Consider the following 19,947-nt stretch of genomic DNA (forward strand, 5'->3'; position numbering starts at 1 on the left):
AAGGTTCGTCAAAACGAAGAGCAGTAGGAACACTTCTACAGAGGCCGGCAGATCCAAGTATTCACAAACCATTTTGAAGCATCGAATGACGGCCCAACTATTCGGATGTAGCTGTGACGGCACTACATCGCACCGATTTAAAAGGGCCATCTAGAAGCGAGAGAAAGGGATACGAACCCCTAGGACGGTAAATATCGATTTGTACATCCAGATCCAATCAGCAATGCGGGAGGTGTTTAGGTTGAGATGACATATCTGTTCGTGGTCCGCAGGGACGAACACTTCATAACGTTCCTCCTTGGGACCTCCTTCGCAAAGTTGATCGTTTTGGCGGAACTCTGTGAGCTCCTCCAAGGTTATTTGGGAGGGGAATCCTTCACGCCCGAGGTAACCCAGGCGTATCGGTCAAAACAAGGCCTCGAAAGGGGGAGTTGTGCCATACCTACAGTGGGGACACCACCCGAAGTCAGACTAAAAGGTCGGAAGACCAGAAAAACCAAAACTAACACTGTACACCACAATAAGCCTATCTACAGGTAAACAAAGGCTAAAAAACCAGACATCTAATGGTAACCCCCTCTAAAGCCTAACTAGCAGTTGTGTGATTCAAGCAAAAAGCATGTATAACCTAAAGGCTACAAAAATGTAATAGGATGGAAACTATAAAACGACGGCGACAATCATTCACTTGCAATGAAAGAAGAAACGCTTACAAGGAAGGAAGCTGTCAAGTGGTGTTGGGAAATTCTGAGGAGTTAGAGGCAGACCAATGCAGCGGAATCCAGAAAACTCGAAAGGAAAATGAGAAGGAGCAGCACAGGAATGATTCAGAAATGAGGAAATAGAACGTGAAAAGGGGAAGAAAAACTGAAAATGAAGGAATAACTGTCACTAAGAAACGCAAAGGTCAGGGATAAAATGGACTTTTCACCTAGGTTTTCAAATCAATCATGATGACATTTAATGTCAGGCGCGGAGAATGAGGCGACGAATGACGCCCCCGAAACAAATGAAACCCACTCGCCTGTAGGAGACAGGCCCTAATCACGAGCGGCCGACTCGGCGAGACCCCGGTCAGGGAGAGAGTAGGACAAAATACGCCAACAACAACGCAAGCGACCATAGTTGGCGCGTTGAGGGCACTGTTTTGCCCTGCCCTAGTTGGTCCTGTGTTATGGGTCCGGGACATCAGCTGACCCAACGAGTTGGAAAGCTCCGAACCAGAAGATGACCCAGGCATCGTCACCCCATCCACATAGCACCTTAACTGCTGGGAAAGGAAGTTTTCTAGAAGGTGGGTTTCCCAATGTGGGGCCCGCCCTAGGATAGACTATATAAGGAGAGGGCCCTACCCCGTCCCAGAGGTATGAGACCTATCCTTTACTTTTTCTGCCAACTTGTACGGATTCTGACTTGAGCGTCGGAGTCCCTTTTGTAGGTGCCCCCATCACTTCATCAACCCAGAAGATCCTCGTTCTCCCTTCCTCTCTCTTCAACGTTTGCCCGGGAGGTCTAATCGCACACGAACAACCCAGATCTAGGTTTCCTGTAACTCCCATATATCCAGCATATCCGACCCATTCGGAACTGACCAAACACAACTAAATCCTAATTTTTTCAATTCACTCTCCTCTTTCACCCTAATATCACTTTATGCTCTTGTCTCTCTCTATCTTTGGCTCTATCTAACTTCTCACTTTCTCAACTCAAGTTTTTTAGTAAAGAAGTTTACTCGAACTTAACCTTCCTGAGGTATGGCCTTTTTCTTTTTCTTTATTTAACTATTGTTATTTCGAAAAATCAACTATTCAAGGTGTTTATGTAATTTTTTAATCTCTTCAATATTTTATTTTTAATTTTTATTGTTTATTTTTTTCTTTTTCTTATATTATAAATTTTTAGTAATATAAATTTATATATTATGTTCCTTTGCTTAATTGTTATGTATTATGCATATTCATAAAATTATTTATATGTCATTTTTTTCAAAATTAAGTTATATTATGCAGGTAGTAATTCATTGATATGGCCAACAATAAACTTTTAAATAAAACTCTAATTCACAATAGATTAATTTTTGGCCTGCTAGGATGAGATACCTTCAAAAATTAAAAAAAAAAGGTTGTATATAAATTTTAGAAATGACTTTATCAATATACTAATTTAGAACATATATTTTCTTATTTTAGTAATAAGAATAAAAAATATTTTTTTAAAAAAATTATTATTAAAATAAAAGATGAGTGATTGAATGACATATATAAAAAAATATTTAATCAAACTAATAATAAAACAATTACTCAACATTTTTAAAATATGAAGACAAGAAGACAAATATCTTAAAGATTTGAACTAAAAAACAAGTTAGTATCCAGTGTAAATTTTTTATTTTGTATTTTAATAATTAATGTATATTTATTTTTTATAATTAGGATTAATATATTTTTTATAGTAATATATATTATGTTTGCTCCTACAACATATAAAGTTTTTTGAGTCCGTCCAACTTAACATTTTCTTATATGTTGACGAGAAATAAGAAGAAAGGACTTTGTTATTTCATGGCATGTAGAGATAAAAATTGATTTAACTATTTTTTATAATTAGATATTGTTCTGTCTTTTGTGATAATAGATAAAAATTAGAGTGCTTGTACGCTCAATTAAAAACTACTAAGATCGATCAAAAGGACTTTATTTGGAATATATTTCTAGTCGTTGCCGCCTATTCTAATTCTTCCCGGGGGTGTATTGAATTTGAATGCCAACAATTAAATAATCTAGGAACGGATGCAATAGTGATATGCGAATATAAGTAAACCATAATACTAACAAACGTAATTCAAATCAGATCAGAGTCTGCATTGCTTATGAATTTGTACATAAATCTATAATGCTAATTAAGTGTTACTTGTTTTTTTCTTTTGTCGTGTCCGTGAGACTAAATCAAAATATGTTAAATTCGATTTCACCCAAAAACATGATGCTATCACCAATAATTATCAAACAATATATAATATAACGATAATGTTAAAAAATAATCTTATTTAATTTAATATCTATAATTATATATATATATATAATATTATTCAATTAAATAATAATAAAATAAAATATTTTTATTATTTTAAAGTAATTTTCTATTATTTTTAAAATATTTTTTATAATAAACTTAATATAAAGAACGACGGCCATATTTAATATCATAATAATTAATAAGTACATCATTGGGACATGCAGCACCATATGGTGGCTTTTTCTACATATATAGTATCCAAAACATTCACTGGAGTAACACACAAATAACTTCCCTTATTCTTTAAGATTACATAAACATATATATATTAGCATGAAGCTTTTGGTGTTTCCAGTATTAGCATGGAGTTTCGCTCTTCTAGCTTCTTCCTTGGCTTCAGCTGCCATTGTAGAACACACCTTCAATGTAATCCCTAATATCATCTTAATTACTTCCTAATAATTGTGTGTTGATACTTGATATACACTGTATTTTTCTTTTATTTTTGACTTCTTTCAAACTAAATATTATTTATGTAATTATTTGATTTGCATTCTTGTTTACTATTAGATAATATAGAGTAATACTAGAAAATCAACATTATAGTAGCCAATTTCAATCAACACTACTATAGCAGATTATTAGACAAATTCATTATGAAATCCACTATTTTTTTTGTTGAATTTGAATTTTAGATTTTTTTTAATTATGTTTTAATTGTTCTTATTTTTAAGAATTTTAGATATTTTTTTCTTTGTTTTGAATATTGGCTGCAATATTGATGGGACAATGTTTGCTCCCCAAAATGTTCTCATTGATAAAATATAAATTTAATCTAAATAGAGTTTATCGCAATAACAGATAATATATACGAGCGTGTTCTAAAAATATTATTAGTGGTCTTTGATAATTGAAACATAACAAAATGTTGAGAAAAAATATGTGCCCTTTTTATCTTTATTTTTCATAAAGAGAAAAGAAAAATTTGCCTTCAATTATGTATTCTATTTATATATACACTTTGCTTAAACCAATTTGAACAACAGGTTAGTCGTGATGATAATGAAATCTGAGTTTGATTGATGTATGCATGCAGATTGAAAACAAGATTGTAAAACGGATGTGCCATGAACAAGTGATAGTGGCAGCCAATGGACTCTATCCTGGACCCACAATACACGTCACTGAAGGTGACACTGTCATCATCCATGTTCTCAATAACTCACCCTACAATATTACTCTCCATTGGTAAATTATTTATTTCCATGCATATTTGCTTTTTAGATTATTTCACCCTTGAATGAAACTGTTCGTACATTGAATTATTCTTTGAATTATGGGAAATATCAGGAAGCTAATATTTTAAATGAAAAAACTGTAAATATATAGTTTCTCAAAGAAAAACACGAAATATTTCATTAAGTAAATATAATATAACAAAATTACAAAATTGGTGAGATAGAAGATAGTAATTAATGATACTTTCTCATTTCGAGTAGTGCTAGGGAGCCAATGGCCTAAACGTACAATGTGTACAATGGGCTAAATGTTTGGTTTATGAATAAAATGAACATCACCTATACTATCCAGAATAACCATTCGGGAATAACCATCCGGATACCAGGGATAATAAACATCTCATGTTATAAAAAGTTAATTTTGGGTTGACCAAGATTCGAATTCTTGACCTTCCGAATCTGGAACTTTAATATCATGTTCTAAAACCACTCATCCCAAAAACGTAACCTGATAGGATAATGTAACACTAATAATCATATCTCTAATACTTTCTAAACCTTCATTGTACACATTGTATGCTTAGGTCATTGGCTCCCTATACTTTCTCATTCCACTTTAGTCAAATCCTTTCTACAAAGATATTAAATAGGTAACTACTCCATGGTGAGCACGAGTCCGTTGGTTCGGATTTAAAGTGAAATTAAAACCGAATTAATTGAATTATAATTGGTTTGGTTTGGTTTGGATTTGTATTTTTTTATGTGTGTACTCGAACCAAACCAAACCAATTAAAAACGGATTGATTCGGTTCAGGTAATTGAGTACCCAATGAAACAAAAATTCATAAAAAAAAATAAAAAAATAAAATTTTTATCTTAAAAATTTTATAAGTACAATAAATATGTAACATTAATAGAAATAATCTAAATATGTTAAACATCAAATACATTAAAAACTAAATACATTAAAATCTAAACATATTAAATACTAAAAATATTAAAATTCAAATATATTAAAACTTAAAAAACATAAATATATTTTAAATTTTTATTTTTTTATTTAATTAATATATGGTCGAGTCTATGAGTTGGTTCGAATTTCACACTTCCAAAACCATTATCCGAATCAATTGCTAGATAGATTCATTGGTTTAATTCAAATTGAATTTAATTACACATTAATTCCAGAATCAATTTAATTGGTTCGATTCGAATTCAAACGGATAATCAAGTATGCGCGATCCATATTCACCCCTATACTCTACCTAAGTTAAATTTCTAACATAGAGATATAAATGATAATTTATAATATTCCACTAAAAATCAAGTCCTAATTACACCTAACCAAATTAAATACAAAGAGAAAATATGGAAACTACAAAATCAATCAATTTTTTCTGACTAAATGAATGATTAATGATGACTTGGTACACAAAATAAATATGGAGGCACAACAGACAAATTAAAGATCTTACAACTTTTTCTCCAACACCCACTACATTTTAACTTTTACCATATAAAACTAAGCTAATTAAGCCGTCTATTTATACTAATTTATAGGTAGTGAAATTACAAAGTAAATATGACAAAGTAAAAAGATAATTTTAAATAAATTTAGATAAATATTGTTTTAGATATCTAAAAAAGTAACATAAAAAAATTTAAATAAATGTTGTTTTAGATATTAAAAAAGACAACATTTTACATATATTTTTCATATTAGCTAAAGGATAACTTGTGAAAAGTATTGTAATAAAATAATTTGTCAAGCGTTACTATTGAATTCTTATTCAAAGTTGTTTTATATAAAAGAAAAGAGAACGTTTTTCAAATGTTGTTTTAAAAAGAATTTTCTTTGATGCAAAAAAGTGTTGTCTTAGACTAAAGATAATAATCATATAGTTAATCTCCCAAAAGCGTTGTATTTTATCAAAAAGTGTTGTCTTTAATTAAAAGGATCGCTTTTTCTTATTATAAACAACATTTTTAAAACATTACCTCAACTTAAATTTATTGTAGTGTTTCTTAAATTTTTATGTAAGTCAAATTGCTTAATCATCAAATAAAATTGATTTTACTTTCTCACACTTTACATATTACCTATATAAATATATTTATGGGAAATGATAATACCACATTCATTTTTTATGGTGCTACACCACAAATAGTTTTTTGTATTGTATATTTGTATTAATTTAGAGGGAAAAAAAAAAGTAATATTGTCAAAATAAGAGTGACAATTTTCATTCTTATATTTATCACTTTCCTATTCAGTATATTTAAATATTTAATTGTCAACAAATTTTTGTTCTAATTTCTGTCAGCGTTATATTGAAGTTTTTCAATGCGGTCAATAATCATTGTTGAGTCAACATTAATTTTTTTTTAAATCACTACCATTTATTTTCTTTTTTGGTCTTTTGTTTACGTAATCAAAGATATTAGTTTTTCTTATGTTTGATAATATAAAAATGATAAAATATATTTTTTATTCTTAAATTTTGACAAAAGTTTTAAAAATATCTTTAAATTTTATTTTGTTTTAATTTTGTCCCAAAAGTTTTCGATTTGTATTAAATATATTCTTGACGGCTAAGTTTTCAAAAAATTTAAGACCAATTCAACAACAATTTCATAAAAACAATTCTCAACACAAGCAAATCAAACATAATTTTCTTGCATTATTATTATATTGGTATTAAATTTTTGAAAATTTAGCCGTTAAAAGTATATTTGATACAAATAAAAAACTTTTATGACAAAACTGAAACAATAAAACTTAAAAATATTTTTGAAATTTATGCCAAATTTCAGCCACAAAAAGTATATTTTACCCTATAAAAATATTCAGAGATATAGAGAAGAAAGTAAAAATGATGTTTTGTGAGTTTCTTTCTTTCATTTTTTCCCCCTTGTGTTCACTCTGTATTTTATGCACTCTCTCATTCTGAATGTGTGTGTTAACCTTTCTTATTGGCAAGGATTTTATTTCTGACTTGTTTTATTTCTCTTTTTCTGTTAGCTGTGTTCCTAAACCATATTTAAGCAGATAAGGTTTTTTTATTCGTTATTTTTCATTCAAGTTCCTCCTCTGTTTTGCGGAACTCTTTGATACGGTAAATTCATTCACCGAAACAAAATCCAACAAAAGAAAAAGGACATATTATGATGAGGCTTTCGGCAAAAGATGGTTTTGTTTTGTCCCATGTTTGTTGCTAATCTTTTAAGAAATATTGCGTATTAATATTAATATATAGAGACTACTATACCGGTGTATTTTATTGCATGTGGTAGTTATTATTTGTTAAATTAATTTCTCAAGCAATCAATATATGGTATATCTATAGAACTGAAAATAATAGGAAAATAAATGTTATTTGTGCGTGAAGATTTAACATTCTCATGAAAGGCAAGCTAGTTTACACAGTATATAGAGAGTTATTGAATATTAAAAGATAAAAGTTAAAACTTTATGATTGTCTCTACATAAGATATTTACGAAATGCCTAATTTTATTAACTTATTTTTTATATGTAGAATTAGCTAGTAATCCTGAGTAAACTAATGTCTAAATATATAGTATACCATTATTATTAGCAAGGGATTCTATTGAAATCGAAGTTGAACTTTGTCCGCAAGAATATTTTGAGCGAAGTTACAAACAGGTCTTAACGAAGATAAGATAATGATGACAATTCATTTAATAAATCAACTTGTCAAAGAATGAAAAAGAAATTGATGTAAACTATACTTCTTAAATTATCTATCAATTTGGCAATTTCATCGAGGCTCAAGCTAACAACAAACCTAAAATTATAATAGAGGCGAACCATTTTATACCCCTAGTTGTTTTGGTTATCTATCTCATAATCATTTATTTTCTTATGTAAACTTTATTATTAAATTGTCAAGCTATCCTTAATCCATAGGAATGTTAAAGGTTGAGTAATTGTCTTGGTGAAAACTAAATGTGACTGCATTTTCCATTTAAGACATTATCCTTAAATCAGGATTATTTAGTAAATTTATTTTTTGAATCACTTAATTTTATATTTATTAAAAAAGTATATAAAATGTTTTACAGAATTATCAAATCATATCCGTTTGTCTCGATAAAATTCATGCAAATAGATGCAAAAAAAATTATTTCTGTTGATATAACAGTAAATAATAATACATGTATGTTCTTGGTGACCTAATAATAAATGCACGTATAAAACTTTTGTATACGTACCAATATTAAATTCTTTAATTAAAATGACAAATAATTTGAGACAAAAAATATCAATCTTAATTTATGGCTAACTCCAGTCACCAAAAAAATAAATAAATAAATAATAAAAAAAATAAAATTTTGGCTAACTCCTCTATGGCACATTGAATTATGTATCACAGGCATGGAATATATCAGCTCTTTACTTCTTGGGCAGACGGTGTTGAATATGTAACTCAATGTGGAATTCATCCTGGACATAAATTCACTTATAAATATAAAGTCATAGGACAAGAAGGAACTTTATTTTGGCATGCTCACTCATTTGCCTTACGTGCTACCCTTCATGGTGCTTTCATCATTCACCCTCGCAATGGTCGATACCCATTTCCAAAACCCTACCACCAGGTTCCAATAATACTAGGTACAAATAAAAGATATTAGTTAATTTATTTTATACAATGAATTTAGTAAAGACCCATGTTTTCTATAAAAAAAATAAATAAATAATTAGTAATATTAACATGTAACCAAGTTGAGTTTGTTGAATAATCAACAGAAATAGATCTTCTCAATTGTTAAGAAAAATTTAGAGTGTAAAATGTGATTTTTAACCCTTTATTATTTTCTCTCATACTTATTTTTAGTTTCATTTATAAAATTAATGGTAAGAGATCACACTTTACTCTATTAATTGTTAAAAAAAATTAAGAAGATCCATTCCCATAATCAACTCACTCGTCTTATACTTTCAAACTTGCTAAATTAAAAAATACTATAAAAATAATCTTAACACGTGTCCTAAACCCCCCATTGTATATAGTAACATATTTATGACATTTTATTTTTATTAAAATGTAGGTGACTGGTATGACACTAATTTTTTGGATGCTTTGGAAGGTGCACTCGTAAGTGGAGGTGTTGCGGTATCTAATGCCTACACCATAAATGGCTTCCCTGGCGATCTCTTTAATTGTTCTCAAAATGGTATGGCCTTAATTACTTAAATACTAATACTAATGCACATCATGTATACTAATGCTTATCAACTATGACCACGTAAATCTCAATAGAGATCAGATATTTATTTTATATATTAAACAGTACCAAATATTATTCATTGTGATTTCATCATTCTAATACCATTTATGATGTTGATTTTTTGTTTATACTTTATAACTATTCAAACTCATTAATTCAGAGACGTTCAAGATGAAGGTGAAGCATGGAAAGACCTACCTCTTAAGAATTATCAACGCTGCACTGAATAACAATCTGTTCTTCAAGATAGCCGATCACAAACTCACCGTGGTTGCCGCCGATGCTTCATACACCAAACCATACGTTACAGACATAATTATCCTTGCAGCTGGTCAAACCCTTGACGTTCTATTCAAAGCAGACCAACCAACAGGATCATACTACATGGTAGCATCTCCGTATGGCGTTGGCATGCCACCTCCACTCTTTGATAGAACGATGACCCGTGGCATCGTCGTCTATGACGGACACAATACTCGAGCGTCACCACCGGTCATGCCATTACTGCCTCCATTCTTTGACACGCCAACAAGTTTCAAATTGTTTAGTAACTTATCGAGTCTCGTTGGGGGCCCACATTGGGTCCCTGTCCCACTCAACGTTGATGAACAAATGTTCATCACCGTTGGGATTGGACTTGAGAAGTGCCCTGTGAATGCCAAGTGTGTTGGCCCACTCAACCAAAAATTCTCAGCAAACATGAACAATGAGTCTTTTATGCTCCCTAAAGGGAAAGGTAATTCTATGTTGGAAGCTTCCTATTACAATGTAAGTGGTGTGTACACTACTGATTTCCCTGATAATCCTCCTATGGTGTTTGACTACACAAACACTAACCTCACTTTCAACATGAGCCTGGTATATTCGCCAAAATCAACCAAGGTGAAGAAGTTCAAGTTCAATTCCACGGTGGAGATTGTGTTTCAAAACACAGGGGTTTTGAAAGCGCAAAGCCATCCGATCCATGTCCATGGTCATAGTTTCCATGTTTTGGCTCAAGGGTTTGGGAACTACGATGCCGATAGAGATAAGGCAAAGTTTAATTTGGTGAATCCTCAGTTCCGGAATACAGTTGCAGTGCCTGCAGGAGGATGGGCTGTTATAAGATTCCAAGCAAGCAATCCAGGTAATTGGCATTATCTAATATGCTAATTCAATAATGTAGTAATTTCAATTGGCTAATTTAGGGTACTAGACTCTCATCAAGCTTCTCTAAAATGAGGAAGTTTGTAAAGTAATAAACTAAGAGGTTAATCACTCTTAAATTAAGATAGTAAGATTCACATATGATGAAAATCCCTCACCTTATAACTTAACCAATCCCCTTACTTTAGAGGTCTAAATTCGACTCTCCTAAGTTTAATATCTGTTGCAGGGGTATGGTTTGTGCACTGCCATGTGGATGATCATCAAGTATGGGGACTAGGCACTGCTTTTGTGGTTGAGAATGGACCAACTCCTGAAACTTCACTTCCTCCTCCACCGGCAGATTTGCCTAAATGTTAGCTGCGTCTCACTATGCAGTAGTTCATACTAAAAACTAAAAGCGGATGCTACTCAAACATGAACGAATTATTCAGCTATTTAGGAGTTTCAAAGAGACAACTACTGTTCTAATTAGATATTACTGTATTACTTTATCAGATGATTAGGTATCATTTCGGGAATATTAGCTCTAGTTCAAATAGTGTGTTTGAACAGCTGCTTTTTTAAGCAAGCACTGTAAGTGTATTATTTAATAATACCAAGTTAGAGGATTTTAAATTTTATCATCATGTGTTCAATACAGTTATTGGAAGCTTGGTAATCTTACCTTTTTTAAATAGTAACCATTCAAGTTTTTTTAATCCTTAAAAATTGTTCTAAAGATATGTATTAACTACAATGTTCTTCAATCATTGATTTAACAAGCAATTTATGTGAAGATGTATAAGGTTAAAATAATTTAAACAGTATGTCCTGATTACGGTAATCAATACTTTAGTTTTTTATTGTAAACTGGTTTTCAACTGAAAATTATTACTTGGCTTATAATCCATTTACTTTCATTCTACTCATATGATAACTTATTTCAGAACAATAAAAGCTTATTTTATATTGTAAATGTGTTCCCAAGCATAAACTGTGTAGCAAGCTTAAGCAGCAGATTTCTTCAATGAGGTGATCAAAATATAATTTAAATCATTTCTAGTCCCTCTAGACTTTCCATTGGTAGAGTTGGTACTCTAATTTAACCTTGTTCTTTTTTCCAGCTTAGTTTTACTCCCTTTTAACTAGATGCTACTGATAATGGTTGCTAATAATTAATTCAATCTTGGTCCTCTTATGTGCCAATATAGCAAACAGCATAAAGCAAAGACACTCCTATCTTTTAGATAAGATAAAGCAAAATTTTAGCCACAAATCAAATAAATTTTTATCAATCAATATCGGTACAAGTTGGGAGGAAAAGCATCAGCCTTATCCACTTGAGTCTCTTATGACAACAATTACTTGAACCCGACAATTGTGGAGCATGGAGGAGAACTGTGCATGTAGTTCAGTACTTTGAAAGAAATTGTCCAAAATTGTATTGTCTATGATAGCTTCCTACGGACAACACAGGCACTTATCAATCCTAGATCAATGCAACTAATGACAATTGTCTTAAATTCACTCACTATGCAATCCGAGGGTGTAAATTTATGTCGATCTATTATGTACTAGACTTGAGCCGTTGGATTACCTTTGTGCATGATGCATCAAGTTCAACCAAGTTCAACTCAGTGCATCGTAGCATTCTCCTACAACTAAGTTTGAGATTTCCCAAGTACTGAGAAAGTTCATACTAATGGGATCTACTTCATCAAACCCAAGAAAGAAAATTTCCAGGATCCACGTGATGAGATCTGAATCCGGCCATCAAGACAAGGATCCAAAATCAAAGAAATTTCCCATAATCTTGAGACATCTTATTCAACAAAAGAAAAGATTTTTATGAATTTTACCTAATGAAGCTTGCCTTTTTGCCTATGAACTTTTATCTTTGTTCAAGAGCAGGACAGTATCATCACGGGGGTTTCTGTGTATCAAGAACTTCCCCTCAAAACTAAACACATGGAATGGGTTGCACCATTTGCAACTGATAGAACTTTGTGGGGTCCCATTCCATCATCTTCCATTAAGAAGTTAACTTCAATAGGGCTTGGTTGTACTGCAGGTTTCCCAGGAACTCCCAACTGAGAATCAGTGCCGTTTCCCCACATGTAAAGCTTCCCTGTATCTGTTTTCAACGTAAAAAAAGAGTTTACTATACCACTGATCGGAAATTATGGGAGAGTTTAATTATTAGGGAAAAAAAAGAAAAATTCAATGCGAGAGTTTAATTTCCATCATACCACTATATACAAAAGTTAAAAGATAATTTCAGGCTGGCACTGTCTGACACTCAAATTTCAATGAGAATGGTGAATGCTGGACATTGAGATTGACAACCACTTATAAAAAAGTTGGACACTGGACGAATAGCCATACACAAGTTCCTTTAGTGGCTCTAGTTGGTATTTGTGTTACTAAAGGTTACCCAACTTACATGCAAGCAAGGAATCACTAATTAGTAGGAGATAATTGGTAAACATCTACATATTTTAAATCGCTTGTATAGTTTTATCGTTTCATCACTATATATATATTCAGTTTCTCCATATTTTCTTTTAAGTGCCCTTTCAAGAATATCACCAATTGCAGCATGACCAATTCATTCTACATTCTGTTAAAAGCTTTTCACTTTTAATAGTGAAGAGAGTGATGGCTGCTTACTAAGGTCTGACTGACCAAGAAGACATTCTTTTACTTCACATAAGGTGAGCTCATTTTGCAGGAGAAAAGGATAAAGCTTTTTTAATTTATCTTACTTAAAATTCCAAAATGTAGAGACATAACACTACGTTAAGGTCTTACCTGTCACAGCTGCTGCTGAAGAAGCCCCACACGAAATATATATAATATGATCTTCACCTAAAGCCTCAACTACTGTTGGTATCTTCTGACTATGCAAAGATCCATGACCCAACTGACCATGTCCGCCATGTCCCCAGGAAAGAACGTTGCCATCATCTAATAAAAGTGAAAATTGAAATAGTTCAAATGATATGATGAAATGAAATTATTCGTCTGAACAATTTCACCTCAACTTACCAGTTAATGCTAAGGAGTGATATCCTCCACTTGCAATTTGAATGATTCGGACATCCTCAAGGCTAGGTATTGGTTTTGGTTTCCAACCACCGATCTTATCCCCTCTCCCAAGTTCATAGTTAGAATTGGCTGAAAAGATGGTAACATTGTCAATTTTCAAAATGAAAGTACTGGATAAATGAATTGTGCTGGTCTTTCAAGAGAAAATGTAGAAAAACAAAATTTATATAAAGGAAGTGATAATACCTCCCCAGTTCCACAATTGTCCATCAACTGTCAATGCCATTGTGAAAAATCCCCCACAGGAAACGGCAGCAATGGGCACAGGTAATTCCTTTACTTTCGAAGGGATACTCAATCCCCCAGCATGATCTGGGCCTCGGCCTGGACCAAGGCCCAACCGACCATCCCCTTCATCTCGACCCCAAATATAAAGCTCCCCTGCATCCAACAGAAAATGTCATCAATTATATAGATTCGTCATTTCACATGACAATTTGTCAACAGATATAGGATTGAATATAACCCATCAAGTCTTCAAGTTTCTTCATTCAATAACTTAAGCTTTTAGGTAAGTTGTTTTTGACAATGCTAACTAAACATTCTTCACCAAAGGGTACGGAGTTTATTCTCTACCACCCGATTGGCTTGAATTTCAGCACATCGTAAAATCGGGTCAAAACATTGTCTATCTCAAGGTTCTTGTGCAAAATCAAAGGTAAATCCATATCCGCAACTTGCAATTAACTATTCATAATTAATCAGGCTTTTACAAAATATGGAATAGAAACAATTTGAATTAAGTCGAGATACAACAAAAGCAATGAATTTGGATTCAAATTCAAACACTACATTATCCAACAATTCATCAATAAATCCCAAACTCCAAATATGAATAGATAAAGTTCTGGCCATCATTTGAACCTGATTCTGTGACTGCTGCAGTGTGTGTTCCACTGGTAGCAATGTGTTGTATAGCTCCCTCCCAGGAGCCCCTTACCAACCTAGGAAATAGTTCTCTAGTATATACCGAATGTCCAAGTGCACCAAAACCACCATAACCCCTGCAAGCTTCATTTTCATTCATAAATTTTTTTATGATGGCCATTCCACACTCACAACCCATATAAGCTTCAAAATAAATATTCAACATAAAATATGGCAATCATTTTCCTATTTGATAGAAGTCGAAATCATCATCTGTTGGATAAGTGGATGCATGGATAGTCAGATGAACATTTTCATCAGCAACAAAGCAATGCAGCCATGCTTAGATTCAATCATGTAAAAAGCTTTCTTTAGTTACTATGACATTAAATTAAACAAAAACCAGGCTTTTCTTACTACCATGTATTTGGCTATATCAGTCAACATCATTGGATTCCATTAAAACACCAAATTTCTGATTGATTACCATGTTCTCTAGAACCATGTTCCAAAAAAACCTATCATATTAATAAGCAAAGTTTTTTGGATAAATAAGATATCACAATGTTAAATGTTGAGACTAAATTCACTTCCACTACTCTTCAAAGATCAAACCACGTCAATGATTTTGATATAAAGTCAAAATCATAGGCTAGAAGCAAGTGAGCATTTCCATCACCAAAAGAGCTACAAACTCTCTGTCAAAACTCACAATCATTGTAACCAATGTAACAGTCTCCCTCATAATTAAAACAATGACAACAATAAAACCTTATTAACAATTGCCTAAGTGTGGTTATCATGGCAATTAACTTGTTATCAAGTTTCAAACCCATTACAATTCAACCAATGTAGAACAACTCAAGTCCTTTTCCCTCTGTACAATAGAGGGAAGGCTCAGATATTGATAGAATTCATACAATTCTTTCTACAACAATGCTTTTATGAATTCCGCTTCATTTCTCATATCATATTTGTCATTTAGTTATAGTATAAGATGATGCTTCTCAGCATGATTAGCTTCGGACTACAAACCAAAGATTAATGAAATTGTACTTGTTTCTGACAATACTAGGTCTGCATCAAAATACATGTCATTTTGAAAATTGAGCACATTCATAATTAACTAAATCTTGATATAAATTGTATCTAAACATTTAATCGTTTTACTAAGTTTTTGAAGCAATAGATAACTTTTACAATTGCAAAAAGCTACATAGAATAAGGCAGAGTTGAAGAGATTCTGACCATGTGAAAACCTCGCCGGCAGAGGTCAGCGCTGCCGAATGCAGGCCACCAAGGGCTACAGAGCGAACGCTATCAAGATGTGGATTCAATGAAGGAACAAACAAGGGATTCTCATGTCCAAAACCCAACCTTCCACCATCACCTTTGCCCCAAACCAACAAGGACCCATCAACAACCAAAGAAGAGTGAAAAAGGCCACACGAGATGCCAACTTCAACAACCTCTTCCTTCTTATTCTTCTTATTCTTCTTCTTCGCGCTGTCGCCAGCGGAGGCGGCCGGTTTGTCCAGAATGCGGCCGGGGGTTGGGGACAGGGCAAAGGAGTTTTTTGGGACGACAAGGTTCGCGACCGGGGCAGGGTAGAGGCGGATTTCTTCAATTCCGCCGCCAAGTTGGCCCGAACCGCCTCTGCCCCAAGAAAGAAGCTGGAGTGTTGCGGCATCGTTTTGGTTAGAAGTAGTGTCATTTTCGTTGAAGGCATAGAGAAGGGGAACTTTTTTGGCAGTTGAGAAAGAGGAGAAGTAGCGGTGAGTAAGAGTAGCGATTCGGCGGGTGATCACAGCCATCACTGCTTTGCTTTATTATTTAGCTTCAAGTATTTTCTCTTAAGTAGCTTTTAACTTCGCACTTCTCGCGGTGTGGATGACTTCGCACTCCAAACTGTGCGGCCGCACTGCCGTCACCTTTTTCACAAAATTGGAAGGGTAATTTTACACATTTAGAAATTGAGAAATGATATATTAAAAAAGAATAAAATTATTATTTTTTACTGTAAAACATAGAGAAATGATATTTTTTATGTCACTGCACATTGTATTTTTGCCTTCTATATTTGCCAAGATTCTAAAAACCGGATTGGTCATCGACCTCTTTAGTTACTGGTTTACTAGTCCAACCAATTCAATCATGGTCCAACCGAAATAACTATTTTATAATAAATAAATAAATAAAACATAAATAAACACACAATTTTAACAAGGTTGTTAGCACAAAAATTAACAAAAATGAGGATAAACACAAGGCGAATGTATAATTGGCAATATTCATCAACCATGGCAAATGTAAGTTCTCAAAAGCCTATGCTGAATTAACCAGCATTTAACAATCTAAACAAATATAAATCTATAAACCAAGATTAACAAGAGTCATCATTTGCAATCGACCCCATTCTGCTATCAGTCCAGAGGAGAAGCATGATGTAATAAGCTCAATTCAGATAGAAAGTGAGAAAGAGCAAATCTTTATAATTAAAATAGCAACCATTTCTAATAACTAATGACATCATCTGAGCATACCATAGTTCCCCATGTCCCACAACAAAATCTGAGCAGAACATATAACAACTTTTAAAAATCAATCTCAAGAAAACCAGTCTTTTCCCATAAAAAACCAAAAATGAAAACACATTGTGTTGTTTCACCATTATACCATGTCATAGAGGCTGTGCAATTGATACAGTTGGAAACCAAAATTGAGTTCCAAAAAGAAAAAAAAAAAAAAAACTGGGTCAGAAAATGCAACTTTCCCATTTTTATTCCTAATCTTCCCTGTATTTCCCTATCATGGTCACCAACCCAAAAAATATCAACCATTTGACAAAGAATTTGTAGTTCAGCAACAGTTTTCTGTTAGCATCTATGTTGGAGCCGGTAACAAGATAAATTCACAGCTTATGAGAATTACTTGATATTCGGAACACATGAAAATTGGGTCTCCTATCCTCTATTTCTCCATTTTTTACTCTCTTCATCGTAATAAAATTCTTTTCTCATGAAAACTAAATAGATAAAAAAAAATCTAGATAAAAATGAAAATCTCTAAATGGATGAGCAATGAGCAGTGACAGAGTCATCAATCATCAATTTAATTAACAAGATTAACAAGATTTTCAATTTAAGCAAGAAGCAGCGAGCAATGAGCAGTGACACAGTCATCAATCATCATCAACCTGACAGAGCAAAGCTAATCAACCAAGAACGTGGCTGAGCACTGAACAGAGTAACCATTACCTTCGGTGAGGGCAGTGAGCAGAGTAAGAGGAAGAAAAGTTGAACGCCATCGACGATGGCGACCCGTCTACGTCCGTCTTCATGGTCGAGACTTGGAGCACAACAACCAGACGAAGACGGAAGCTCCTGAGCGCGACGGACGGCGGCAGAAGCGCAGACGACGGACGCCGATCTTGAGGAAGAAACTGCAATGGGTGAGAGTGAACAGGGGTTGGAGATCTGGAGCACGACAACCAGACGAAGAGAGAAGCTCCTGAGCGCGACGGACGGCGGTAGTGTCTCTCTCCTTGCGGCGGTGATGGAGGTTAGATGGCTAGGGTTTGGTTTTTTGAGAACAAGAGCTCTGAACTTCAGAGTCTGAAGAAAGAAACGTGTGAGACGGGTTTGGTTCTGGGAGCATCGTTTTACAGAAACCGGCCGGGTCTCAGTCAAATCGATCTAACCGATTGATTCGGTCTGATTTTTGGAACTAAAATATAATATAATATTTGCATAAATTTAAAGAAAAAATAATATTATCAAAATAGAAGTGACAATTTTTATACTCTAAATTAATTAGAACTCATAGTTTTATATTATGTTATATATCTCATTTATTTTTTTGAAAAAAAAATATTTTATTCATAAAAAACATCATACGTATTTACACATAATAGAAATAAATTAAATCTAAAGCTAAAAAAATAAATTAGATACATTTTATATTAAATTATAAACTGAAAGTAAGTCTAAAGTTTGATTTTAAAAAAATTTAAGTAAAAATAAAGATAGATTTAAATTTTTATAAGTTTTTAGATTAATATAAGACGTGATACAACATGTTAAACAATTTTTTCTTTTAAAAAAACTGAATCCTCCTTTGATCTAAAGATATTTTTACCAACAAAAATAAATTCAAATGAAACATTCTAAAACAACTAATATATCTATAGGATTTTTTATTTAAATTAATTAAATATTTTATTTATTAAAATATGCAACTGAATCATTCTTAAACATAAACCATCATCATCATGTTTCAATCTCATTCAGTCTCATTTCTAACTCTTCTACTCTTTATTCCACCGACTTTAGACTCATAATAAGATTTATAAAGGTTTAGAAGGCACGAAGAATGGTTAAATATAAAAAAAATACATTTTTTGCAAACACATGATGGTCATATGTACGCATAACTTTCGCATACGCATGAGTTAAAAATTGGAAAAGTCGCGTATGCGGACAACCCTCCGCGTACGCATATGTGTCAAAAAGACATGGGCACGTATGCGAGCCACGTTCACGTACGCGAGAGCATTTGGCCACTAGCGGATGCATACTGTTTTCGTGTACGCATGCATAGTAGGTTTTCAAAAAGTTGATATGCTACAAAATTCAATTTTTTTTTTATCGAAAACTTCAAATATGCATAATTTTTTTTGTTAGAAATAATTTTCAACCATTCTTAAACTATTGAAAAGATCATTAAATAAACTTTCATAAAAATCTAATTTTAATGAATTTTCAACTCCAAAGATTGAGTTACGGCCCATTGAAATTGGTCAAAAACTCATTTTACCTAAAAACATATTTTGCCGAATTTCAAGGAATTCACAATCCAAACTAATTCAAAATCAGACCAATTCACTCCTAACCAATCTCAACATACATTTCCTTCATGCTCTAGCTCTCTATCTATTCAATTTAACAATCATTCATAATTTACTAATTCTCATTTTATCAATAATCGATTTCAACAAATACTAATCCAATCACAACCATATCAAATTCTCATCAATTCAATTCATCACACTTACCAAACTCACATTTTTCGACCTCTAACCCAAATTTCATCAATTCATCATTCTCAATCACCAAGTTCATATCACATTCTCATACAATTATTCACTTCTAAGTAGCTCATATCACATTTTTACAACTCATAAACAACCAATTACCATTTGAAAATCAAAACCAATGCTTCATTAATTACAACATTAAATAATTCCATCAAATCCTACAATTCAATCATATTTTTAGGGACATCTAGCCTATGACTTCATGTCATATTACATATATTTAAATAAAATTTAAACTGTAT

The 19,947-nt window shown here is 32.6% G+C and overlaps 2 protein-coding genes across 4 annotated transcripts; one reads left to right on the forward strand and one right to left on the reverse strand.

The window, feature by feature from the left end:
• Positions 1-3,192: 3,192 nt before the first annotated feature.
• On the forward strand, positions 3,193-11,276 carry LOC112796870 (laccase-7). The gene is made up of 6 exons (XM_025839529.3): positions 3,193-3,441; positions 4,112-4,263; positions 8,649-8,890; positions 9,328-9,453; positions 9,668-10,633; positions 10,883-11,276. Exons 1-6 carry the CDS (start codon positions 3,349-3,351, stop codon positions 11,011-11,013), a joined length of 1,710 nt encoding a protein of 569 aa, XP_025695314.1. The 5' UTR covers positions 3,193-3,348; the 3' UTR covers positions 11,014-11,276.
• Positions 8,384-18,320, reverse strand: LOC112796872 (RCC1 domain-containing protein RUG3, mitochondrial). Of its 3 annotated transcripts, XR_011881185.1 has the most exons (10): positions 17,868-18,320; positions 15,859-16,541; positions 14,608-14,747; positions 13,930-14,124; positions 13,684-13,812; positions 13,447-13,602; positions 12,495-12,769; positions 9,706-10,588; positions 8,801-8,886; positions 8,384-8,719 (listed from the first exon to the last, which is right to left on the reverse strand). XR_011881185.1 is itself a non-coding variant. In XM_025839530.2 (7 exons), exons 2-7 carry the CDS (start codon positions 16,422-16,424, stop codon positions 12,576-12,578), a joined length of 1,380 nt encoding a protein of 459 aa, XP_025695315.1. In that variant the 5' UTR covers positions 16,425-16,541; positions 17,868-18,320; the 3' UTR covers positions 11,899-12,575. The 3 variants fall into 3 exon arrangements, 1 of the variants encoding a protein (XP_025695315.1); XR_011881184.1 differs by having other exon boundaries at positions 8,384-8,886; XM_025839530.2 differs by lacking the exons at positions 8,384-8,719; positions 8,801-8,886; positions 9,706-10,588 and having other exon boundaries at positions 11,899-12,769.
• Positions 18,321-19,947: the final 1,627 nt, after the last annotated feature.

Source organism: Arachis hypogaea, chromosome 4 (genome assembly GCF_003086295.3).
Source record: "Arachis hypogaea cultivar Tifrunner chromosome 4, arahy.Tifrunner.gnm2.J5K5, whole genome shotgun sequence".
NCBI lineage: Eukaryota > Viridiplantae > Streptophyta > Magnoliopsida > Fabales > Fabaceae > Arachis > Arachis hypogaea.